The sequence below is a fragment of the Scyliorhinus canicula genome, chromosome 19, assembly GCF_902713615.1.
Source record: "Scyliorhinus canicula chromosome 19, sScyCan1.1, whole genome shotgun sequence".
Lineage (NCBI taxonomy): Eukaryota > Metazoa > Chordata > Chondrichthyes > Carcharhiniformes > Scyliorhinidae > Scyliorhinus > Scyliorhinus canicula.
In genome coordinates this window covers 88,790,674-88,816,800 of record NC_052164.1, presented here as the reverse complement: position 1 = coordinate 88,816,800, position 26,127 = coordinate 88,790,674, and the positions used below count along the sequence as shown (strand labels likewise).

General features: G+C 41.6%; 1 protein-coding gene across 4 annotated transcripts in view; it reads left to right on the top strand.

Moving 5' to 3' along the window:
- The window catches only part of LOC119953958 (cytotoxic and regulatory T-cell molecule), a 40,183-nt gene extending 15,942 nt beyond the window's left edge, over positions 1–24,241 (top strand). The window contains exons 3-16 of one of the 4 annotated variants that reach the window (XR_005458150.1): positions 989–1,141; positions 1,317–1,457; positions 3,160–3,318; positions 3,872–3,916; positions 6,244–6,348; positions 8,177–8,266; positions 9,231–9,332; positions 9,419–9,469; positions 14,210–14,314; positions 14,408–14,458; positions 17,382–17,483; positions 19,427–19,580; positions 21,394–21,483; positions 23,767–23,883. Coding sequence is in view for 3 of the 4 variants with exons in the window: in XM_038778677.1 (XP_038634605.1) it covers positions 989–1,141; positions 1,317–1,457; positions 3,160–3,318; positions 3,872–3,916; positions 6,244–6,348; positions 8,177–8,266; positions 9,231–9,332; positions 9,419–9,469; positions 14,210–14,314; positions 14,408–14,458; positions 17,382–17,483; positions 19,427–19,576; positions 21,394–21,483; positions 23,767–23,927 (1,505 nt within the window). In the remaining variant the exon portion in view is untranslated. Of the gene's footprint in view, positions 1–988; positions 1,142–1,316; positions 1,458–3,159; positions 3,319–3,871; positions 3,917–6,243; positions 6,349–8,176; positions 8,267–9,230; positions 9,333–9,418; positions 9,470–14,209; positions 14,315–14,407; positions 14,459–17,381; positions 17,484–19,426; positions 19,581–21,393; positions 21,484–23,766 lie in introns of all 4 variants that reach the window. The other 3 variants (XM_038778680.1, XM_038778679.1, XM_038778677.1) reach the window with 3 other exon arrangements.
- The last annotated feature ends 1,886 nt before the right edge of the window (positions 24,242–26,127 follow it).

The window sequence follows — 26,127 nt, the reverse complement described above, 5'->3', positions numbered from 1 at the left end:
TAAACTCCACACGGACAGTGACCCAGAGCCGGGATCGAACCTGGGACCTCAGCGCCGTGAGGCGGTTGTGCTAACCACTAGGCCACCATGCTGCCCCTCTGCAATGATGACAACAAAAACAGAAAATGATGGAAACACTTAACAGGTCACCCAACATTTTTGGAGGGAGCAGGCAGGTTCATTTTCAGATGTGGATCCTTCATCCTTCTGAAGCAGGGCCCACATCTGAGAGATCCTTCCCCTCTAATAATTCTGGATGAGCTGCTGAGTGTTTCTAGCATTTACATGTTTTTTCCCAGATTTCCAATATCCACAGGACTTCACATTTGTGTTGCAACAATGTGGACGATTCTCTGGCCGCGTTGCGTCTGCCGCATATCCTGCTACATCGGGAGAATTGAAGTAGAGCCCCGAAATGGGATTGGCATGGCCGCAAATCAATTTCCCATTCTCCCATCCTACTTCATTTGGCGTGAACAGGATCTCGCCCAGATATTTAAAATTAAGGACTTCAGAACCAAAACAAAGCCTTTATGAATAAACCGCAGTTAGAAACAACTGCTCAAAAGAGGAAGCCCTTCAGAATTAATGGACTGTGAAAAGCTATAAAAACAAAGTGAATCTCTCCTTTGAAATAGTATGGACCTGGCAGTCAAGAGGCTTGTAAAAGGTAATGGATCGTGAAATTGATTGTAACCAATGCAGTTCAAAGCTTTTAGGCTTCTCAGCAAACCCAGATGCTTGAAATAACATGAATGAAATGGAATATTTTAAATATATAATTTTCACTTACATTGATCCCTCAAGCAACAAGATGAACAGATCTCTTTAAAAAGTAATCAAATATTCTATAGAAATAAATTTCTCCCACTTCACAACGTTCAATTTCCATCTTTCAATGGAGACATATTGTTCTTATTCTCAGATATATGTATGCTTGTTTGGATATTAAAAACAAAGGTTACGAAGAAATTATTTTTTCCAACAGGTTTAAGGGACAGAAGATACAAATTAGTGCATTACTCAAGCTCAAAATTAATTGTCACTCTGCTCAATACCACAGTGCAAGACGATGGCGTGTATACCTGTTTATATTATGACCACCAAGTATTAACCAAACAGGTGTGCCTCACTGTCTTAGGTATGTATGTTCGAAGGATAGAAATGCGGCAATATTATTCAGTCATTCGATTGAACGTAGTAACAGCCGGTTTTGAGGAAAACATGAATTATTTGCAGTTTTTCATTTCATTTTAGAGGACATTTAATTTGCAATGCGGCCTTTCAAAGCAATTGTTAACCTTTTATCTCCCTAGCACAACCATCTCCTCCTGTCCTGACCATCACCACACATTTCCAGAAGGGAAGAGAGGAAAAGGTGATCAGGTGCATCACCACTGGCAGCAAGCCAAAGGCCCAAATAACCTGGCTCTTAAATAACAGATTGGAGTTGCATGGTAAGGAACGTTTTATTGAGTCAGGCATTTGAACCTTTTTTATTTATATATCTAGCTTTCTTTCTGTGTTCTCACTTTTTTCTTTCCCTATATCGCTTGCACATATCGTCCTCCCATCAGCGGTGCAGTGTTGAGGTGGCAGACTCCACTACAGCTGTATATTCTGTGTCTTCCCCACAGTGACACAATTTAGGCAGCTATCCATGAACTAAGTCAAATCCTTAAAAATGTAGGAAATCTGAAATAAAAATCGGGTAAAAAGTTGAAATAAGTGACTCAGTCAGCTGAGTAAGGGAATTCATCCAGAAGTAGAAGCACGTTTTCTACATCCACCCCATCAGTTTGAAAGACATCCACCAGGTTTTCTCTTATCCAGAAAAGGGATGCTAAAGTGTTCAATATTTTCTGATAGTTCATAGAATCATTGAATCACTACAGTGCAAAAGGAGGCCATTCACCCCATCAAGACTGCACAGACCCTCAGAAAGAGCACCCTACCTATATCCATTCCCCCTGCCCTGCCCTGTAACCCTGTAACCTAACTTGCACATCTCTGGACACGAAGGTGCAATTTAGCATAGCCAATCCACCCTACCTACACATCTTTGGACTTCTGACTCAGACAAAAGAATGTGGTCACTGAATCCAGGATGGTAACTCAACCTCAGTTGTTAGAATAATTGGAATAAATATGTTTTAAAATAGTTTAAATGATAGGGGGCTGAATTTTATGGGGAAGTGGGATGGGGGGGGGGGGGGGGGCATGATGGTCAATCACACCTTCACCCGGAAGGAAAGTTGAGACTGTACCGATCGATTGTCGATAACAAGCTGCGGTGGCCTGAAGAAGGTAAGGGTTGGACATCCCCCCCTCAGTGGGCAGAAGTCCCCGAGAACCATTGGCCGGTGGCTCCAGCAACACTAGAGTTTAATAGCAGGATTCCGGACTAAGATAAGTCCTGGGCTTTTAGAGTGGGAAGGAATCGGGGAGCCCAAGCAGGGTAGAGAGGGTGGTGGGTTTTCAATGCCAGTCAGGGAGGAACAAAGAGTGAAGTAACATCTTGATGTGCACGGGAACCACCCCCCCCCCAAAAAAAAGATTCACCCTGTTCCTGTGTTTTCCACAGTTATTTCAAAAATGGCTTCTGAATCTCGCTCCCCTGCCCATGCCAACCATTTTGTGCCATGGGCAGCATTATATTCAGGTCAACTGCTTTGTTGGCAAGCTTCAGTGCATGTTAATCATTTATTTAAAAATGGTGGCCTTGCTGCCAATTTCAGTGCCAACCAGCCGATCGTATATAATTGGGGATCATAGGGGAGGTGGTGGGTTATTGATATTTTACATGCCACCCCACCACCCCGAGTAAAAAACACCCTGCAGGGGTCCATAAAATCCAGCTCATAATCTTTGTGCAGGCCTATTTTTGACTACCTGGAAACATTCGTGTAAACTTTAAAAGCTTCTGTTGATTTTTATATCTACGCGATACTTTCATTTTCCTACTGATGTTAGCCACAAATTCCAGTTGATCAAATAAAGAATAACTATAAAGAAATTGCAGAGGGGGGGGGGGTGCTTTCAGTCCAACACAAATGTTGCAAATGAGTAGAGTTGAGGTGTAGCGTTTAAGGGTTACACACCGTCTTATTATCTTTCCATGTTTTGTAATTCCAATAAACCTTTTCTTTTCAAATGTAGGACACACAGAATATATTCCAGAAAACAATGGGGCAAAGTTTACAACAATCAGTACGTTGAAAATCAAAGCACATGATCAGGAATCCAGAATTGACTGTCTGGTTCGCCATGAAAGTTTGAACAAGGTTCTTACAGCAACCCATAAATTTGATAACAACTGTGAGTGGAATCTTCGTCATCATAGTTATATTAACAATATTTATATAAAGTAGGTGATTATGGCCACTTGATGCAGAGAAAGCGCAGCAATTAGTGAGAGACCAGATTCACTCTAGGTGCAATTTCTGGCCGTGTTGACATATCTTCTCTCATAACGATATATGCACCAACTTGTAATATGGGCTCAACTAGCAAAAGCATTATGAAATTCAAAAAAAATGTTTCAAATGTCAGAGACCAACACCAACGGAGTCATCAGTTCTGTAGTTTGCGACTTAAATATTTACCAAATATAGGTCGGAATTCTCCGGCCGTTGGTATTCTCTGTTCCCGCCGGCAGTGCACCTCCGTCTATGGGTTTCCCGGCGGCGTGGGGTGACTTAAATGGGAAATTCTATTTACAAGTGGCAGGAAGAGACAGTCCTTCGCCAGCGAATGGCGCACTGCTAAGAAGCACATGGGGACCGGAGAATCCCGCCATAATTTTTTTTTTTTAATCATTGGATAACTCTAACCTTAACCTGTATACAATTGCTATTTTTGTTTCTAACAGACAATTCCCATGGACTAACCGAGTCATACACTCAAACCGCAAATGGTGAGTTTTTGTTTCAAATTGAATGACAAATATACAAAACTTTTAGCAAAATGACTCTGTCCCCCACCACCCCCCACCCATCAATGTGACTGATTTGCACACCTCCTCCTCCTCTTCCACCTGTGGTAATGTGGGTGCAGATCAAGAAGATATATGTCTGCAACCCTCTTCACTGTATCCAGCCCACTCCGAGCTCAGTTGCTCAGAGGCACAGGCTGCAAGAGTGACGCAGGGGAAATGTCAAGTGAGACAATCCACCCCTATGTTGCACCACCACAGACTTAAAAAGAAGTCTTCATACATTCACTGTGAGGCGGGGTTGAAAATATAACTTTTTTTAAAAATACCAGATGATCTCATGGGATCTCATGATTAAGACCAAGTGTACTTCAGAACATGCCAAGGGTAACTGGGCCCAGACTGTGGTGGGAGGATTAAGAGGAGTGAGATTTAAGAGGCAGTGTGCAATGGGGAGAAAATGGAAATCAAGACAGGAGAGGAATCAGTGAAGGAAATAGAAGGAAAGAAGGGGGGAAAGAGTAAGATGGGGGAGAACAGGACAGAGATCAAAAATATGGATAAGGGAGTGAAAAGGTTAATGCATGTGAAGAGGGAGAGGGAAGAAGTTTCTGATAAGGTACAAAGGGAAAAACAATGTTCACTGGTTTGGGAGTTAGTAAGTAGAAAGTACACATATAAGATAATGAGAACAACAAAAGAAGAAAGGAGATTTTTTCAATACAGTGTTGTTATACCATAGGGTTAGTTGCAATCTGAACTCAACCTTTGACTTGCTAATACTACGTCCGAACCACTAGGCTATGAGATCTTATCAGAGAGCAGATACAAGTCCAATTGTGGGGTTTTAACAAAGGTTCCTTCAATGAAAAGAAAAGGAAACAATCCCATCTGATAGTTAAGAGATAGACTTCTGCTGTCCATCGACAGGTGTGACGTGTTAGGCAGGCTGGTTCGATGTGGACTGCACTTGATGCAGGGAAGCTAGAAGCAGACATCTAACACTGGAGAAAATCCAACACTGTTTTATTCAACGAAAGAACTGTTCAGCTGTAGGCCGACACTATACTGAACTGACTGGAGACCTTGGGCGGGATTCTCTCCTACCCGGCGGGGCGGGGGGTCCCTGCATAGCGGAGTGGCGCCAACCACTCCGGCGTCGGGTCTCCCCAAGGAATTCTCCGCATCTTTAGGGGCCAAGCCCTCACATTGAGGGGCTAGGCCCGCGCCGGAGCGGTTGGCACCACACTGACTGACGCCCAAACCGGCTCCAGCGGCCTTTGACGCCCACCGCCCGGCGCCGGGGTTGGCCGAAAGGCCTTCGCCGGTTTGCGCATGCGGCGGTGCGTCAGCTGCCGCTGACATCACCACCGGTGCATGCGCGCTGGGGGATTCTCTTCCGCCTCCGCCATGGTGGAGGCCGTAGCGGTGGCGGAAGAAGAAGAGTGTCCCCACAGCACTGGCCCGCCCGCCGATCGGAGGGCCCCGATCGCGGGCCTGGCCACTGTGGGGCACCCCCCTGGGTCTGATCGCCCCGCCCCCCCCCAGGACCCCGGGGGCCCGCTCACGCCGCCTGTCCCGCCGCCACCAGAGGTGGTTCAAACCACGGCAGCGGGAGAGGCCGCCCAGCAGCGGGACTTCGGCTCATCGCGGGCTGGAGAATCGCCGCAGGGGCCTCGCCGATCGGCGGGGCGTGATTCCCGCCTCCGAGAATTCCCGGGTGGCGGAGAATTCCGGCCACGGCCGGGGCGGGGTTTACTCCGGCCCCGGGCGATTCTCCGACCCTGCGGGGTTCGGAGAATTTCGCCCCTTGTATTAGCCTGACCAGACTGCATGGTGTTTGCACTGGCTAGCTCGTGGACTCTGACTGTCTCAGTGGCTGGGTCCAGAGAGAGCGGGAAACCTAGTGCCCTCTGGCTTTATAGTGGTAGTGTCCTGTCTGGTGATTGGCTGCACTGTGTTGTGTGCTTATTGGTCGTCCTGTATGTCAATCACTGCCTGTCTGCACTTCATAATATACATGAGTGGGTATTATGACAAGTTGAGCCTATCCCATTGGCAGGTCAAAGTTCAAACCTACTGCACTTCTGTTGCTATAAAGGGGCAGCAGAATATCTATAATCTACATATATACAGGATATTCTGTAACCCAAAGAGTTTAATTACCTTTTTTTAAGTTAGAGTTAAAGAAGTGGATATTATGTTGGTGCATTTTCATTCTGCAGTCTTTATTTTCTGATAACACCTAATATTAGTTACAGGCAACTAAATATTAATTACTTAACCACCCGTTTTGCTTTTTTGTTCAGAAATGAACACAAGTTCAACCTCCATGCCAGAACCAGCAAGTGCCAGTGAATTATTTGAATCAGTCACTCAGGAAAACAGAACAGAAGATGTACCTACCGTCAATTGTGAGTTTACAATTTTGCAAATCAAATTTGTTTGCATCAACTCACTTTTGTTCCAAGTGGCGATTGGGTCCACTCCCTAATTTACACTAATCTGACAATCTTGCTCAAAAATGTTACTTCCATTTAACTTCTCCGCCTGACCTCAAAATGCTGGAAACTGATGCAGAGTAACAAAATGGGAAGTGTCCCATTTCTCAATTCCACATAAAATTCACAAGAAGTATGAAAATAAAAAGAGACATGATTTTTTTTTAAATGTCCACGCAAGTGAATTCGTTGGGCGCGATCTTCCCAAAAAGGACAAAGTCCCCGAGCGAGCGTATTTAGCCGCATGTTTCCCAGCACTCGCAGTGCCGAGAAATGCAATGGCTATTCAACGCTACTCGCATTGAATAAGGAGCCTACACGGCGAATGGGTGGCCGAGGCTGCACTTGGCCAGCGCAGCATGGCCGGAATATTATGCCCATTGTCTCATTTGAAATGACTGATAGTGAATGAATACTGACACTTTTCATGCACTACATCAAAATAGGACGTGGATGTACAGTGATCTGAAATCCAGTTATTTACCTGTACAATTTAATCTACTGCTAACAAAGGTAATGGGCAGAATTCTCCAGTCTCGTCCCTGGCGGCACCTGTTGCGGGCAAGAATGGAAAATTGGCATTCCAGCCAAAATCCCATTCACTTTCAGCGGCACCGGGAAATCCCAGCCGCGGACAAAGATGGAAGATTTCGACACAATGTTAGAAATAGTGCAGAAAACAATTGGAGAAAAATGTTCCATCATGGCAACCTGTTGGATCATCCTCTTTTGAGCTCAGACAATGGCAAACTCTATTCTGGTTTTAGCGTCCACAGAATTGCAGCTTCTTTTAGTCACTGTGTTATCTGAATTGGGACATTTACCTCAGATATTCTACCTAATGGCTGAGGGAAAAGAAATTCAAGCCAATTTGATGCTCAATAAAAGCAACGGGAGGTCAGATTCAATCTATTTCAATATGTCTCATATTGTCACCTCTTCTCTCAGACATTTGCACACCCCTAGAAATAATGCAGGTAGTGGAAAGCACCACCTCTGTCACACGTGAACTATGTTTTTCAAATATCATCAAATGGAACGTTGGCCTTCATATATTCACAAAATATGAGTTCTGGTGTAGACAATTCCTTTGGGCCAAGTGAATTCTTAAAATTACTTTTTTTTAAATAACATTTTTTTCCCCTTTCTGTCAATGTGGCTGAATTGCAAATAGCACTGTCCATATGTGTGGGGACATAGTTAATCTGCCCTGTGCTCTCATTTCAATATCATTCGTCCGACTCGGGAATGATTACTGGCTGCAAGAGAAACGCAGGCAAAACAAGTAGCCCTACGACCACCAGCCAATTTTTTTTCCTCAGCCCACTTAAGCAACATTTTCTTGAACTGAAACCATCCCTTCTCCTAAAATGCTCCACATGATAGTTAAACAGAGTTCATCAACATCATCACCGTAGCAATAGAACGGAACTACTCATAATCTGCCTATTAATTACCAAACCATAATCTCCAGGATATATATTTATATTTTCACTTTAAAAGAACTAATTTTTAAAACATTTTGGTGTCGTTCATTACCCAAAAATCTTGAGGTCCTTCAATCATTTCACGATGGGAAATGTGAAAGGCCTCTCTGCCACTGATGTTTTTTATGTGCCATTGGGTGATGTTCCAGGATGAAACTGATGGACCTGTTGCTTAATTTTCTTTCTGATCACTATCCTCCTGCTTTACTCTTATTGTTCTCCTCAACCTTTAATCATTTTTCTTTTATGATCAGACATTGCCACAACTTTCATCTCAGAGTCAGCAGCTGACGGCGAGCAACCTGAAGCAGACACGGTGGAGAATAGCACCCCGGGTACCAATGGTGAGTGTTTTCCTTGTTTGGAAAAGAAACAAAAAACATGTTTATGGTGCTAGTAATTAGCATAGGAGTCAACTAAAAAGACCCCACATGTAACATGGAATAATCCAAATCACAGGGTCATAAGGAAAAGATAGTAATCAATGCACTGAATAAAAAATTCAATAGAAACGTCTTTATGCAAAGAGTGGTAAGAATCTGCAACCTGCTACCATGAGCTAGATACATACACAGAGGAGAAAGAAAAAGATGGGGATGCTGATAGGATGGGAAGAAGTCTGGTGACATGAGGCTCTTGTGGAGCATAAACACTGTCATAGACAATGCCATGTAATATTGTGTATTAAGCACATTTTGGGCATTTAAATAAATACTTACTTTGTATTTACCAATTTGAAAAGTTCTGATGATTTCAGCTACAATAAGGACTCCAACCAGTTTCAGCTCCTGATGCCTCATTATATTGTGATCTCATTGAATAGTGGGCAGTACCAGCTCAAGGGGCAAAATGGTTTACCCCTGTTCCCATAGTTCAATGGGTGAGATTTAACAACGTGTTTTGGGCGTGTTTAGCTGGATGCTTCTCGACGGCGAAAGACACCAGCACTTTGCTTGTATTTTTGCCCTCAATGACGAACGCTCCGCCAGTGCAGCACTAACATCATTTCCTGCACTGCCAAGCTTAGCAGTGGGCATCGTTGCGGGGGAGGGGTGGGGGCGGTAGAAATTGCAGAGCCGTTACAAGTCATTTATTCAGAGATTAGCACCTCTAATAATGAAGCACACCTTTGATTCGAGCACAGGATTGTTAGGCTAGGTTGTGAGTTTCAAACTACAACTTCCATATCCTGGGGCAAGAATGCTACAAAGTAAGTCAATAGGTTTATACAAAATAAAGTTATTATTTGTTCAAAGATTGCAAGATCCTTCAATTAACTTCTAATAACTGACTTTTCTCCACCAACAGAAAGTCAAACGGAATCCAGTCTAAACTCAACATCCAACACAAAAATACCTCCAACAGAGACAGAGCAAAGCACCTTCCAGTTTACAGAAGATTCATCCAGTTGTAAGTGAAAATATTTAATTTAGAAAGAAGTGCAATCATCTTGCTGCCTTGTGATTTCCCTAATCTGATTTTTTTTAATCTTTCAGTTGATAAAAATCATCCCCACAATTTGACTGAAGGTACCACAGAGTCAGATGGTAAGTAATTGTTTTCATCTTCATGTTAACCAAACGTGCTCTCTCAATTTTAAAAAATGCAAGGCAGCCAATGTTAATGCAACTTTTAAACAGCATGCTATGTAATATCTAGCACATGGGTAACAACAAGTTTGCTAAACATCTACTTATATATTCAGCTAACGTGTACCCAATATATTATTTATACAAGCAACCATTATGTTCACTCACTTCTACTGAGCTGTTGTTTTATTATATGTACTTGTCTGAGACTATTACTATTTTTGAAGTGCTGCAGAGCAGACAGACTAATTGTATTTGGCTTAACTGTATCTTTTGGAAAGAGTGACCTGCATGTGTTACTCTCTTCACTTTATTTATTAATTTTTAAAATAAATTTAGAGTGCCCAATTAATTTTTTCCAATTAAGGGGCAATTTAGGGTGGCGAATCCACCTACCCGGCACATCTTTTGGGTTGTGGGGGCGAAACCCATGCAAACACGGGGAGAATGTGCAAACTCCACACGGACAGTGACCCAGAGCCGGGATCGAACCTGGGACCTCGGCGCCGTGAGGCAGCAATGCTAACCACTGCGCCACCGTGCTGCCCTTCACTTTATTTTTTAAGGATAGGTTTTGGTCATGCTGGGTTCTTCAGCAATATAAGAACCTATTTGCTGTACCGGTGAATGTGCAATGGATGAGCAAGCTCAATCTGGTGGCATATCCATAGGTGTCCATGGGCTGTCAATACTGTCAGTTCACCAAGTGTGTGGCCTTCTCCATTACAAAGTGCATCTACTGAGTTTCCATCGCCTGTCCCACCCTAATATAAAAGCACCTCACTGGCATCAAGAAAAACAGATCTCCAGTACTACTTCTTTGTTGAATTAAGTGAAACTGAGAAACCATCCTGGAACTGAAAAACAAATGTTATATTCCCTGAGGATAAGAATGTCATACATCTTTGAAATCAAATATCACAAGCAATCTTTTAAAAGATATATCAGAGGGAATTTCCCCCCATCCCCGTGGCGTGTTTCTTAGCGACGGTGGGCAGCCTGCTGTTGGCCGGCGATGGGATCTTTGGTCCCGTCGCTGTCAATGGGATCTCCCATTGAATCCATCCCCCGCCAACTTAACGTTTGCAATTATCCTCCTCATTATTTACTAAATTTCCAAGCTTTGTGTCATCTGCAAACTTCTAAATTATGCCCTGTATAATATAGATCAAAAAGTTCCCATAGTGCCTCCCTCAGGGACACCACCGTGTACTTTATCATTACTGTTTACCAATACTGTCTATTTCCTGTCCAGTCGCCAATGTTGTATCTATGTTGCCACTACCCCCTTAGTGTTTAAATAATTTTGTATTTTTTCTGTCCAATTCCTCTGTTAGAAACAGACAATATGTTGCCCTTCTATATGGTTACTCAATAACTGGTCACTAGGTGGTGCAAGAGCCAGCTCTGGTGCTCCAGCCTCTGTTTATTTTCCATTTTACTGTTGCTGGCGACAGATCTCCACACTCCTCTTTTTGACTGCAAGCCACTTACCATGTGAAAAATAATAAGGTTGAGGCCATTCTCCCTGAGTTGATGCCATTTCACAATGGCATTTCAACGGCATGTGGCATCGTAACACCTGAGAATAATCTTTTTTTTAAAGCTTTTTTTTATATATATTTAGAATACCCAATTCATTTTTTCCAATTAAGGGGCAATTTATCGAGGCCAATCCCACCTACCCAGCACATCTTTGGGTTGTGGGGGCAAAAAGCCACGCAAACATGGGGAGAATGTGCAAACTGCACACAGACAGTGACCCAGAGCCGGGATTGAACCTGGGACCTCAGCGCCGTGCTAACCCACTGCGCCACCGTGCTGCCCTGATAATAATTTTAAGACAAACAGTTTTAATGATCTGAAATTGCATCCTCAACTCTCATGAATGATAAAGTATATGTGTGGATTGAATTCTACCTGCAGTGGAAAGTTTATTTAAAGTGATACAGTTAATCAGATGATCCTGGCTGATATAAAATATGTGAAAATAAATGGAAAAAAGAAAATGAAGGCATCAGCCATATAGAAACCAGACAGCTCCAGAGTGTCAGTGTCAATATCAGACATGTCATCATTTCACCTGTGTGTACAACAATTAAAAGGAGCACAAGATTTGTTCATGCAGAGTATTTTGTTTTCCATTCGGGTCTAGAATGAAATAATGTCACAAATATTTTATTTTTAAGTCCGTTCAATCAGGAACAAACTATATTGTAGAACAAATTAAGTGCTTTATTCAGTCAGAGGATATGGGTTTCACTGACAATGCCAACATTTATTGCCCATCCCTAATTGCCTTGGAGAAGGCAACGGTGGACTGCCTTCTTGAGGCGTTGCAATCCGTGAGGTGTTGTGATTTGATACAACTGAGTAGCTTGCTCTACCATTTCAAAGGGCAGATGAGAGTCAACCATGTTCCTCATAGGGACAAGTGACAGATTTCCTTCCTTCGAGAACACTAGGAACCGGATGGACCATTATTATTACTGTTTTTTTTATCCCAGATTTATTTAATTAACTGAATTGAAACCTCCAACTATAGTGGTGAGATTTGAACTCATGTCTGTAGTTCATTAGGCCAGGGTTCTGAATTACTAGTTCTCTAATATATGCACAAGACTGCAGTACCCTAGAAATATCAGATCAGTGTGACATTTTAGATGCTGTCGTTATAGAATACCATCTGTCGACTGTAATGTTTTTATTCATGTCTGAGTGTAGTTGTCATATTGAAGCTGGAGTTCTCTTGTGCTTGCAAATGCATAATGGTTATTGTTTGCATTTCTGAAACACACATGTTAAGTAATTACAATGGCCTATATGTAGATATCAAATTAAAGACTCGAGGTGTGATGTTACTTGTTTAATGCAGAACAGCAGAATTCCTGCATTTTATCTGTAATCAATGGCTCCAAAGAAATTGCACTTTTCAAAACTGTACACCTTTCCAATTTTAAATGGCTATTTTTTATGAGATGAGCAGAAATATTCTATTTTCCGTCTTTAAAATAAATCCTGCCATTTTTCATTAATATAGAAATTCATTGATTTGAAGTTGAAGCTATTGGTTAGAAGAAAGTTGTCTATTTATAATGTGATGGTCATATTTTGGGTTTAGCTGCAGTTGTTATGCGTTGTATTTACGCGTTGTCTGTTCAATGCATTGTCTCTTCTACTGTCAGAATACTGAAATATTGATGAACTGTTCCAGTTAACAGTGTTTGGGACTGCCTCTTTTCACAGTACTGCAGCTGCAGCTGAAACAAGGGGGGAAACAGTTCAATATATTAAATAACAATATTTGCATTTCCGCTTAACATCTCAAATCAATTACCACTTAAAAAGTGGTAACTGTTGTTACATTAGGCACACAAGACAGCCAATCCTCATAAGGATGATTCATGAATATCAATACAATAATCTCTCAATAAATTGTCTTTTTGATGTTGTTGATTGAAGGATAAATGCTGAGAAAATTCTCTGCTTTGTTTTGAATAGGCCAATGAGATCTTAGCATTCACCTGAACTTCCAGAACAGACAGTTATCTGGTCCAAAGAACAGTAGTTCCAACAATACAGTATTCCTTCAGCATTGCGTTAAAGTATCATCCTCAATTTAGGCAAGAAAAGCTTGTATTTATACAACACCTATGCATTTTTAAGACGTTTTGAAGTATCGCATGGCCAATTAATTAGGTTTAGAAATGTAATTGCTGTTGTCACATAGACAATACACAGCTAATTTGTGCCAAGCAAAATCCCACATAAAAATGAAACTAATATTCTGCTTTAAGCTCTGGAAGATCATAGAATCCCTACAGTGCAGTAGGAGGTCATTCGGCCCACTTAATCTGTACTGATCCTCTGAAAAAGCACGTAAACCTAGGCCCACTCCTCACCCTTACCCTGTAACCTCGTAACCCCACCTGACCTTTGGACACTAAGGGGCAATTTAACATGACCAATCCACCTAACCTGCACAATATTAGACTGTGAGAGGAAACCGTAGCATCCAGAGGAAATCCACACAGACGCGGGGAGAACGTATAAACTCCACACAGTCGGTCACCCAAGGTCAGAATCGAATCCGGGTCCCTGGTGCTGTGAGGCAGCAGTGCTAACTGTGCCACCATGCTGGTGCCGTGCTGAAGAGTCATATGGACTCAAATCCGGGACCCAGACGCTGTGAGGCAGCAGTCCTATTTGTGGCACTGTGCCAACGAGTCATAAGGACTCAGAACATTATCTCTTAGTTTCTCTCCCCACAGATTCTGCCAGATCTGCTGAGTTGTTTTCCAATATTTTCTGGTTTTATTTCCGATTTCCAGCATTCACAGTATTTTGCTATTATGCTTTAAACAGTATTAGCCGAGAGATTAATGTTAGTCAGGTCTTCTTTGGAAAAATGCAATAGGGCCTAAGTCCATCTGAAAGAATGGAAGTTTGGTTTAACATCTAAAAGATGGTACATTTGGCAATGCAGAACACCCTCAGTAAAACACTGAAATGGCAGCTCCTGTTATGATCTAAAACCTGGTATTGGGTATGAATCCACAGCTTTTAATCCCTGAATGTCGGTGTTACCAACTGACCCAAACTAACATTTATATATGTTTATTTGAGGAAGAAATTATTTGCTTAAAATCATTTGCCACTTCTTTTTGGGTTGAACTCTGATATTTTTTCTCCCACCAGCAGTAAGCGAGACAGAATCAAGTGTAAACTCAACACCCAGCATGGTGTTACCTGTCACAGAGACTCCACAAAACACCTCCTGGAATAAAGCAGACTCATTCACTTGTAAGCTAACTGTTTAGAAAACAAAAATATTTTCTTGCAAAAAGTATAATTTCTATGGCCATGATATCGTAACCTGATTTTCTAATTTTTCAGCAAGTTACAGCAATCCCCACAATTCAACTGAAAACAACACAGAGACAAATGGTATGTTGATACAAATATATTTCCTCAATATTCTTAATAGTGACTGATGAGAAATTTTCAGCACGGGTCACTGTCTACTTATGCACTCTGAACAATGAGTAACCAATCAATTCAGGCAGATGAGAATGATCTTCCTTCTAAATATGTTTTATATGGATTACATCCACCTCTCTAAATCTCAATATTATCCCTGATGTACCTCCCAGGTTTCTGCTCTTCTCCATTTCATAGAATAATATATTGCAGGTTGTTTTTTGAAAGAGTTGGCATAAAATTAATGTTATTTATGCCCATTAATTTTATGCCAACTCTTTCAAAAAACGATCTTGTTAGTCCCACTCGCCGCTCTTTCTCCATATCCCTTCATTTTTGATGGTTCAAATGTTTAACCAATTCCCTTTAGAAATCTACTAGTGAATCTTTATCTGCCACCCTATCAAGCAGTATATTTTAATCACAGCCACTCATTGAGTTTTAAAAAATCATCTATCACCTGTTCTTCTTTGTGTCAATCATCTTAAATCTGTTGCCCCAATTATCAACTCTTCTAGTCACTAGAAACAGTTCTTCCATATTTACTCTACCTAAACCCTTCATGCTTGTAAGCACATCCAACCTTCCCTGCTCTCAGAAAAGCTGTCAAAGTGACTTTAATTCTCTATCACTGGAATCCATCCTAGTAAGTCTCTTTCATATCCTCTCCAAAGCCTTCACATTCTTTCTAAAAGGTGGTACTCAGAATTGGATACACTACTCCAGCTGGGATGTGGCTGACTGAGATACAAAATTAGAACTTTGCATCAGTGCTTGCTAAGGAAAGAGGACATTGACAGGGTTACAGCAAATAGGAAGGTTGTAGGAATAGCGGATGAGATAAAAATAGATAAAGAGTATGTATTAGAGAGGCTGCTAATATTTCAAGTGGATTAGTCAAATGGTCTGGATAGGATGTGTACTGTGTTGCTAAGGGAGGTTAGAGTAGAAATTGCAGAGGTGCTAACCGCAACCTTCCAATCCTCCTTTGGTGTATGCATCAAGCCAGAGGAGTGAGGAATTGTAAATGTTGTACCTTTGTTTTAAAAAAGTGGAGAAGGTTAAACCTGGCAACTACAGATCAACCAGTTTAATGCTGGAGATGGGGAACCTTTCATAAACAATAATCCAAGAGAAAATTAACAGCTACATGGATAAGCATGAACTTAAAAGGGAGAGTGAAATATGTACCTGTTGTGGTTATATGCATACATTTATATATAAACATATAATATATCAGTCTTGATTTTTTCCAATTTCCTTCTAATGCTTTAATAAAAAATCAGAACCAAATCTGCCCCCTTCCAGATCCACAGGGCAGTGGCTAGATGCTCTTTTGCCCAGTCTCCTCCTCAACCAGATCTTTCTATTCAGGGTATTATAAAATTCAACTATTTTAATGTTTTCCTGGTCGACCTTCCATTTCCACTCTGCTGCTTGTATTTTTTCCCACACTAAGATCCACACACCCATCATCCCTGTTGTTGCCGACCTACAATGGCTACCATTTCCCAATGCTGCACCACCACCAACCACCTCAGATATAACATTTTTATCTTGATGCTTATAATCTATTATTTCCTTGCACCCCACCTCATCCCCCTTCCAAATCTTTTGTGCATTCTTCGCTCCTTTCGCCCCTAACGTTGACACTGCTTAAACCATCTAGACCCTGTGGAACTCCCTTCCTTAGTTCCTACTGTCTAGTTTCTTTCAAGGCCCTCTTTAAAACCCACTTCTTGGACCAAACCCCTCCTAACCTCGATGTTTCTGCATCCATTTTCATCTGATTAGAACTCTGAAGTGCTTTTGAATAAACATGCAAATTGTAATTGTATTACATCAAGTGGACTGACTAACATTGGCAGCTTTTCAGCAATGATATTACTGTCTTTCTTTGAGAAATTAGGACCTGTGCTCTTTGGGAATATGTCAATATTTTCATGCAGGCAAGCTTGAAAAACATTACATAAAATACAATTTGATTGTATTTGCTTTTGAATATACTGATTATTTAAAGAACCACAAATAAAATATTTAATAAAGTTGCATTGAATTGTATTCAGGGAACTGATCAGTTTCAGAAAACTCTTCAATTTTAAATGTTGAATACAATTTACTCATAGTTAACTGGCAACAACCTGGAAATCTGCAATGGTGAATTGCAGTCTTGCATAAAAGGTCATCACATATCATATAGCAAACAAAGCTCATTGATACTGCCTGACAATCCCATGCAACATATTAAAGCTCACTCCTCAAAAATTCATTCAACATATCAATTACTTAAAAAGAAATTGTGCAAAAACTCTCTCCTGTGCAGTTGTATGAAAATGTCCAATTCAAACTAGTGGATAATTAACAAAAATTAAAAGCAAAAATTACTTTAACGTAACTAGCTTGGGCTCTAACTACAAACACACAGAAAATTAAACCCATTACATCTTATGAAAATGGTTCCATGGAGTGACAGAGTTTAACCCTGCATGCCAGATCATGATTCGGCATAACACAAAAAAATGCTTACTTAGAACAATCACTCCCCTCTCCGCCCCCCACAAGCTTCAAACCAGCATTTGGCACCCATGTTCATGACAGCAGCGACCAGGTGTGGTTGCCGCCGTCGTGAACTGGTCGGGAACGGCAGGCCGCTCGGCCCATCTAGGCCAGAGAATCGCCGGTCGCTGTGAAAAACAGCGAGTGGCAATTCTTCCGAGCGGGGGAGTGGGAGAATCGCGGGCGGCGCAAGGGGGCGTGTCACCCGGCCCTCCCGCGATTCTCCCATCCGGCGTGGGGAGCGGAGAATCGCGCCCATTATCTTTATATTTATTTTAAGTATATGTTAATCAATCATTGCTTTACTTCATTCTGCGTGGTGTTTATTTTTCAGAAAAGACCATAAACTCTACAACTGCCATTAGCTTAACTAACAGTTCATCATTCGAACAAGAAGATCCAATTCCCACAGCAAAATGTGAAAATAATCAAATCAGTAAGTCAGTCTGAAAAATAATTTTTATGCAATTAAAAAATCCACAATTGCAAGTGTGAAATCGGCAAAAATACATTGTAAGAATGTAGTCAAGAAATAACTATTCATTGTAATAAGTGATACCTAGAAAAGCTCACTGTCTCTAACAGTGGATGTGAGTTCCATCCCAGTAGTATGCTCAAGTAACATTGAGTGTGGCACTTGTCTTGGTCGATGGCATTAAAAAGTGCAATAGCGTATCAGCAGTCTGATGTACAGAAATCCAATTTTCTTTTCCATTAACTCCAACAAAATCAGTGTATAAGCCGTGCAGCCTACCCACTATCACCCATGACCAATTTTATCCCCATTATCGCTACTCTGAATGGATCCGTTTCAGCACTGCCCATGCAGGCTGCTCGGCAAAGCTTTAACAGGATTCACAAGATCACTGGATAAATTTGTGCAGGGAAAGGCTTTCACACATTGCAACTTATCCCTCAGAGCTAATCTTCTCGTAAAAGTGTCAGACTGCAGCTTTAGCTGCTTTTCTATTGGGTTTGATGAAGTGCTAAAAATGCCTTGCCTAAGGGTGGCATGCGGCGCAGTGGTTAGCACTGGGACTGCAGCGCTGAGGACCCGGCATTGAATCCTGGTCCGGGGTCACTGTCTGTGTGGAGTTTGCACATTCGCCCTATGTCTGCATGTGTTTCACCCCCACAACCCAAAGATATGCACGTTAGGTGGATTGGCCACGCTAAATTGTCCTTTAAATGGGAAAAAAAAATGTCTCGCCCGACATGTGTGTCTAACCTAACTGGCTGTCGGCAGTAGCTTTTTGCTTTGCTTTCCATACCTTTTGAGAATTCCATTTCACATGTCGTTCACACTTATGTGAACAAGAACTTGCTGCCTTTCACAATGGAGAAAGTCCTCTTGAGGAGTTAGGGAAAGAAAATTGGTGGGAGTCTTGAACACCAATATTTTTAGTAATAATAGAATTAGCAAACAAGTTTACAGCACAAAGGATATCGGTCACCCATTTTGTGCCCTGCCGATATTCAATTCCACTAACTCCAATACTGATGAAACTGGTAAAACTCAGATGAATGTTTCAGGAAAACCCATGATCAGAACTGAAAACTGAAAGTTAAGGAATTTCCTAGCAGAATTTGAAAAAAGGGCGAATGATAATAGTCCAGCTGTGTACCCTGCTTTATCTTCAACATTTGAGTGTTTTTTTTTTATCTGTACAATGCATGAACGTGTTCATAACTATTTGGCAACTTAGTTAAGCGTGGTTCTAAACAAAATCAATTGATTTTCATTGATTCATAGGAGTTGGAAGGCACTGGCTCGGCCAGGACTTATTCCTCTCATTGCCTTTCAACTGAATGGCTTGCTTGGCCATTTCAGAGGGCATTTTAGGAGTCAGCCACATTGCTGTGGATCTGGAGTCACATGTCGGCCAGACCAGTTCAGGATGGCAGATTTCCTTCCCGAAAGGGAAATTAAGGAACCAGATGGGTTTTTACATCAATCAACAATTAGACTTTTAATTTAAAATTTCACCATTTGCCGTAATGGGATTCGAACCTGGATTCCCAGAGCATTGCCCCGAGTCTTTGGATTCCGAATCCAGTGACAATATCACTAAGCTACTGCCTCCCCTGTAAAAAGAAATCTGAAGAAATATTTTTAAATATGTTAAACAATCCAACCATTCTTTTTGGAATGCACAGTGATCTGAATTTTTAAAAAAATAATTTCATACAGCCATAGATGCAGTGCCCAAATGCAAGTACATTTATACTCATGGAGAGACATACTGTATATATTTTTTTTAAATGTTGATTTATTGGATTATTTCCTGTAACTGTCTGCAATATAAAGGTAAAAAAAGGATTCCTCTATGTTTTCTACTTGCAGGCAGTCATTATTAATCGTGTTTCTATCCTTTACAGTGGGCAAGAAAGAAATACCAAGGAAACAACAAATGAAGCAGAGTAGTGCCCTCTTACTGATACTTGTAGCTTTCCTGATCTGTGCTTTACTTATTGTGTTCCAACTGTTCGTGCTCAAAATCAGGAAGGAGCATTTAAAGTGGAGGAAACGTAAGTTTACTTTTAATGTTTTAACTTTGAAAATGTTCAGATATCCCCGTCTCCACGATAAATACTATCTCCTTTATTGAAAAGCAGTTCCACCTGTATTGGTCCTCCAATACCTCACCCTGGCACCAATTATGCAGTTGTGAACTTCGACAGTGATGGTTGGCAGACTGGACAACTATTTGACTATCACAGCCAAAGCTCAATACAATTGTTATGAGTAGATTATTTCCAGATCCTTTTTTAAAAAATATTTTTATTGAAATATTTGTAAACTTTTATAACAAAAACAGAACAATAGGCGATAGACATCAACATATTGAAAACAATAGAAATTTCCCCGAACGGCTCTGTCTTCACAGGCCATCAAAAATAGCAAAAAACGAAACAAACACAACACTAACCCCCCCCCCCCCCCCCCCTAACCTCGGAAAGCTGCTACTGCCGACATTTTAAATTAAATTTCTCCAAGAAAGTCGACGAAAGACTGCCACATCTGGGAGAACCCTAAAATTGATCCTCTTAAGGCAAACTTTATTCTCTCAAGGCTGAGAAAACCAGCCATGTCACTGATCCAGGTCCTTACACTTGGGGGCTTTGAGTCCCTCCACAATAACAGGATCCGTCTCCAGGCTAACAGGGAGGCAAAACTTTGGCCTCTCTCACTCCCTGAACTCCCGGGTCTTCTGACACTTCAAAGATTGCCACCTCTGGACTTGACACCACCCGTGTTCCTAGCACCTTGGACATTGTCCTGGCAAACCTCCGCCAGAACTTTTCAAGCTTCGGGCATGCCCAAAACATATGGACATGGTTTGCTGGGCTCCCCACACACCTCGCACATCTGTCTTCTACCCTGAAAAACTTGCTCATCCTCGCCGCCATCATGTGTGCCCAGTGAACCACTTTAAACTGTATGAGACTGAGCCTGGCACATGATGAGGAGGAATTGACCCTGCTTCGGGCTTCCGCCCATAGGCCCGGCTCTAACTCCTCTCCTAACCCCTCCTCCCACTTGCCTTTAAGCTCCTCCACTGAGGTTTCCTCCACCTCCAACAGCTCATGGTAGATGTCAGACACCTTCCCCTCCCCCACCCAGATACTGGACACTACTCTATCTTGTATCCCCCGTAGCGGCAGCAGCGGGAAGATTCGCACTTGTAAATACCTAAAGCTGTTCCCTGGCGGCAATTTAAACTTGTCCTCTAGCGCCTGCAGGCTGGGAAAGCTCCCATCTATAAACAGGTCACCCATCCTTCTAATACCTGTCCTCTGCCAGCTCTGGAACCCACCATCCATCCTACCCGGTAGAAACCTGTGGTCATTACATATCGGGGTCCAGACCGACGCTCCCTCCACCCTCTTGTGTCTCCTCCACTGCCCCAGATCTTCCGTGCCGCCACCACCATCGGACTTGTGGAGTATCGGGCCGGCAAGAACGACAGAGAAGCCATTTCCAGCGCTCCCAAACTGGTGCCTTTGCATGACGTCGCCTCAAACCGTTCCCATGCCGACCCCTCCGCCATTACCCACTTCCTGATCATGGCAATGTTGGCTGCCCAGTAGTAGTTGCAAAGGTTCGGCAGTGCCAACCCCCCTCCCACGTTCCAACAATAGATTATTTCCAGATCCTGCACTGCCAATGCAGGAGTCTAATTCAGCACTATTGCAACTTTGTTTCATACCTCTGCTTTTTTAAATGTGGCCCCCACTCAGAACATTGAATAGGCTAATTTACTCTACAGGGGCTAATGCATGGCAGAATAAAAAGAATCTTGAAGACTTTGTCATTGCTTACAATTTGCTTTCACTTATTTCAGAAAAAGATGACTCTGATTTAACAGTGGAAAGTAACAGATCAAACAGATCAAGTAATGAAGAAAATGTCCGACCGGAAAACAATAATCGAGGTAAGATAGGGAAGATTATTTCCTGCGCATATTTGTAGCATTTCAAATGTATACATTCGTGTAGAATGTATTCCATCAACATTACGAATTGACTGGGCGGCACGGTGGCACAGTGGTTAGCATTGCTGCCTATGGCGCTGAGGACCCAGGTTCGAATCCCGGCCCTGGGTCACTGTCCATGTGGAGTTTGCACATTCTCCCCGTGTCTGCGTGGGTCTCACCCCCACAACCCAAAGATGTGCAGGTTAGGTGGATTGGCCACGTTAAATTGCCCCTTAATTGGAAAAAATTAATTGGATATTCTAAATTTATAAAAAAAAACATTACGAATTGACTCTACTGTTCCAAATGATTAATTCTACTTTGAAACATTATTCTTTGAAATTCTTAAAAATTCATGAAAATAAATTAGATTTATTAAATTCACAGAAGATAAACCAAGATCCATAGTCCGAGACATCACCAAGATTGAAAAAAGTTACAGTGCGCAGACACAGCAAAGCAAAGATCAATGTCTTAGTGATGATAAATTTTGATTTCATAGAATCATAGAATTTACAGTGCAGAAGAAGGCCATTCAGCCCATTGAGTCTGCACCAGCCCTTGAAAAGAGCATCCTACTTAAGCCCACACCTCCACCCTATCCCCATAACCCAGTAACCCCACCTAACCTTTTTGGACACACTAAGGGCAATTTAGCATGGCCAATCCACCTAACCTGCACATCTTTGGACTGTGGGAGGAAACCGGAGCACCCGGAGGAAACCTACGCACACATAGGGAGAATGTGCAGACTCCACACAGACAGTGACCCAAGCCGTGAATCGAACCTGGGATCCTGGAGCTGTGAAGCAACTATGCTAACCACTATGCTACCATGCTACCCCTTCAGTGGCTGATATATTAAAGGAAAGAATGGCCTGAATTTCAATAAATTGAATACTCGTATTATAGACAATAAAGGGAGAAAGGGAGGGAAAGGAGATGAGAGAGGGAAGGGGTGGATTGGGAAGTACTGATAAGAGAGAGATTGCCTCACAGATGACAAGTTTTGTACCTTCAAAGCATTTAAATAGATCTGACAGTCCATTTGTAAGAATATACAACACTGATTACAACATCCTTTCATGGTTGAGCAAATTAATTTTCATACATTTCAAATTCTGAAAGAAAACAATACAGGTATCAACTTTAATTTTATGCAGTGAGGTGAAAATAAACCAGTCTCTAAAATTGTTAGGCAATGAGTTTTGTAAATGTGAATACTTTTGGTGCGTTAGTATTCTTAGTACTTACATCGAATAAACAATTTCAGAAAAGCTACTTTTCATCTATATAAATTATTTTCACGAGTATTCATTACTCTGCTATACATATGGTACAGTTGAACTGATTACAATAGTCAGTGTTCTTCACAAAACAATTATTCCTCTGTTCATAATCCGTTACTTATCTATAGAATAGCTCTCTTCAACTTGCAGACATTGTCCTTGCTGTTTTGTCCAAGTATATGGGCAGCACGGTGGTTAGCACTATTGCTTTACAGCGCCATGGTCCCAGGTCCGATTCCCGGCTTGGCTCAATGTCTGTGTGGAGTCTGCACGTTCTCCCCATGTCTGCGTGAATTTCCTCCGGGTGCTCTGGGTTCCACCAAGTCCCGAAAGAAGTGCTGTTAGGTAATTTGGACATTCTGAATTCTCCCTCAGTGTATTTGAACAGGCGCCGGAGTGAAATGAAAATCGCTTCTTGTCACAAGTAGGCTTCAAATGAAGTTACTGTGAAAAGCCCCCTAGTCGCCACATTCCGGCACCTGTTCGGGATCACCTTCAACAATGCACCTCAATATGAATTTTCTAAACTATTGATTACCATCCAATTTCCATGTTCAGGACTGAACAGTATTCCAACGAAGCTTAATAGCTGGTTTGTGAAAACTGCTTGCACTGCTGATATAACTTGGCTTTTTCAGGAGACAGCATCTTATGTAACACCGAAGTGATTGCAAATCAGCCACTGGTAGTGATAATGATGGGACCAAGATCAGATAGTGAATTAAAATTATCATAAGTACAGAGAATTAAAGCCTGTTTACCTAAATGGGGCTCTTGCCTCAGTCTATTGATATTAATATTCTCAATAGGATCTGTAAAAGCACTGCATTAAATTTGTTAAATTACAATTGCATAATTAGAAATGCTTGATAACAGTAATGAATTCCTGTTAAATGTGGGTTAAGTTTTTGAAATGTTAAGTTAAAACTGTTTTCTTTTTTCTCCTGTACAGATCCCAATTTTGGCACACAATACACAATTCAAATACATTCAGAAGAACAAATGAAGCAGTATACTAACAACATCACTGAATATACTAACAACATCTCTGAATATACTAATACCATCACTGAAGATGAAATAAATACATTGGATAAGGAGAGCACAGTATAAGTTATTGTTATCACAGCAACTTATATTTGCACGAGGTTTTAATACAAAATGTCTCTTTTGTAATATTTTTAAAGCATTTTTGCAAATAATTGCCTTTGTTGCACATATTTCAAAATATATGTTGGGGAAATTTAATTTATGAAAAGGATAATGCAACAGTTGATTGAATGTGAATCAGGAATGAATCTTCTTTAAATGTTTATTTCCAGACTGTAAAATGTGAATGTGTTTAAGTGTTTTATCATATGTAACCATTGCACCTATATTTATTGCTATTTGCACATTAAATACAATTTTTTACTTTTTAAAATACATTTATTTTGATTTTTTTTCTCATTTGTGTGTGGGAAATGGGATGCATTCTTGGTTCTTTACCAGATAATTAGGAAGTTGGATTACTACACCAAGTTTATGCTAGCGCCTTCCACATCTTGTTCATGCTGGTATTCTCCCTGTTCACTGTATTTCAGTTCATGCTTCCTTATCTTTCGCACCTCTAAGGTGTCATTCTGAGCTCTTTCAGCAAATTACCTAGCAAAGCATTATCATCTATTGCCTCCTTTTTCCTCAGTGCTACCTGACCTGTCACATTACCTCTACTCTTCATTGGTATTAATTTACTCTACCTTTTGGACAATTGCTACCTCACTGCTGGAACTAATGGATGGGAGCAGGATACTTTGCCTCTGTGCTCCTGCTGGTGGAAGGAACTCCTGCATCTGGGTTAATGGTTCCTGGTTCTTGCAAGAATTTTAAGGGCACATCAGAATCCAGGAGTGGTGCTAAAGGGAGAATATCCTGTCACATTCAGGGCTGCTTCTTTTGTGAAAATAAAAGCATATCTACATCATGGCCTACAAATTAGGTTCCCAGAATGGAAAACAGTAAAAACTGGGAAATAAGAACACTGCTCCGAGCTGTTTATTCCTCTTGCAAATTTCTGGATATATGGGCGCAGGTAACAATCCTTACACATGAATAGTGAGATAAAAGCACCTTTCAATATTAGGCATCAGACCGCAGGGTCTCCTTTTATTGTACAATTTTTATTGAGCCAGTGAATGAGAGAGAAACTGGCAGCTTGCATGATTGAAGATTGGGCCAATTCACATAGAATTTACAATGCAGGAGGTTATCCGGCCCATCGGTTCTGCACGGGCCCTTGGAAAGGGTATCCTACTTAAGCCTACACCTCCACCCTATTCCCGTAACCCCACCTAACCATTTTGGACGCTAAGGGCAATTTAGCATGGCCAATTCACCTAACCTACACATCTTTGGCCCGGGAAACACACGCAGACATGGAGAGAATGTGCAGACTCTGCACAGACAGTGACCCAAGCCGGGATTCGAACCTTGGACCCTGGAGCTGTGAAGCAACAGTGTTCACCATGCTACCGTGTCATGATATTGCAGTGGCCTTCAGATAAGTGAAGAAAGGACCCGGGTTTGCTCCTGGCCCCAGGTCACTGACTGTGTAGAGTTTGCACATTCTCCCCGTGTCTGCGTGGGTCTCACCCCCACAATCCAAAGATGGGTACTGTAGGTGGATTAGCCATGCTAAATTGCCACTTAATTGGGAAAAAAAATAGGGCACATTAAATTTTTAAAAATAACTGAAGTAGGCGACTGGGAAAAGGAAAGATCGAGTTGGAAGGATTAGGTGGAGCACTCATCCTTCCATCAGCTCTCATGTCACCTATGACTCAGTGTAGCATTTTCACCTCCGAGAAGGTGGTAAGGTTCAAGAGCACAAAACCTAGGTTGATACTCAGTGCAGTACTGAGGTGGTGTTGGTGCTGCTGTCTTTCAGATGGGATGTCAAGCTCAGACTCTGTCTAACCTCTAGCATAAATGCAAACCACCATGTGGCACTATTTTAAAGAATATCAGGGTGTTTTCCCCAGTGTTCTAGCTAATATTCATCCATAAACCAACGTTACCAAAATAGATTATCCTGTCATTATCTCATTGTTTATAGTAAGAAGTCTTACAACACCAGGTTAAAGTCCAACAGGTTTGTTTCAAACACGAGCTTTCGGAGCACGGCTCCTTCTTCAGGTGAATGGGCTGAATTCACCCCATTCACCTGAAGAAGGAGCCGTGCTCCGAAAGCTCGTGTTTGAAACAAACCTGTTGGACTTTAACCTGGTGTTGTAAGACTTCTTACTGTGCTTACCCCAGTCCAACGCCGGCATCT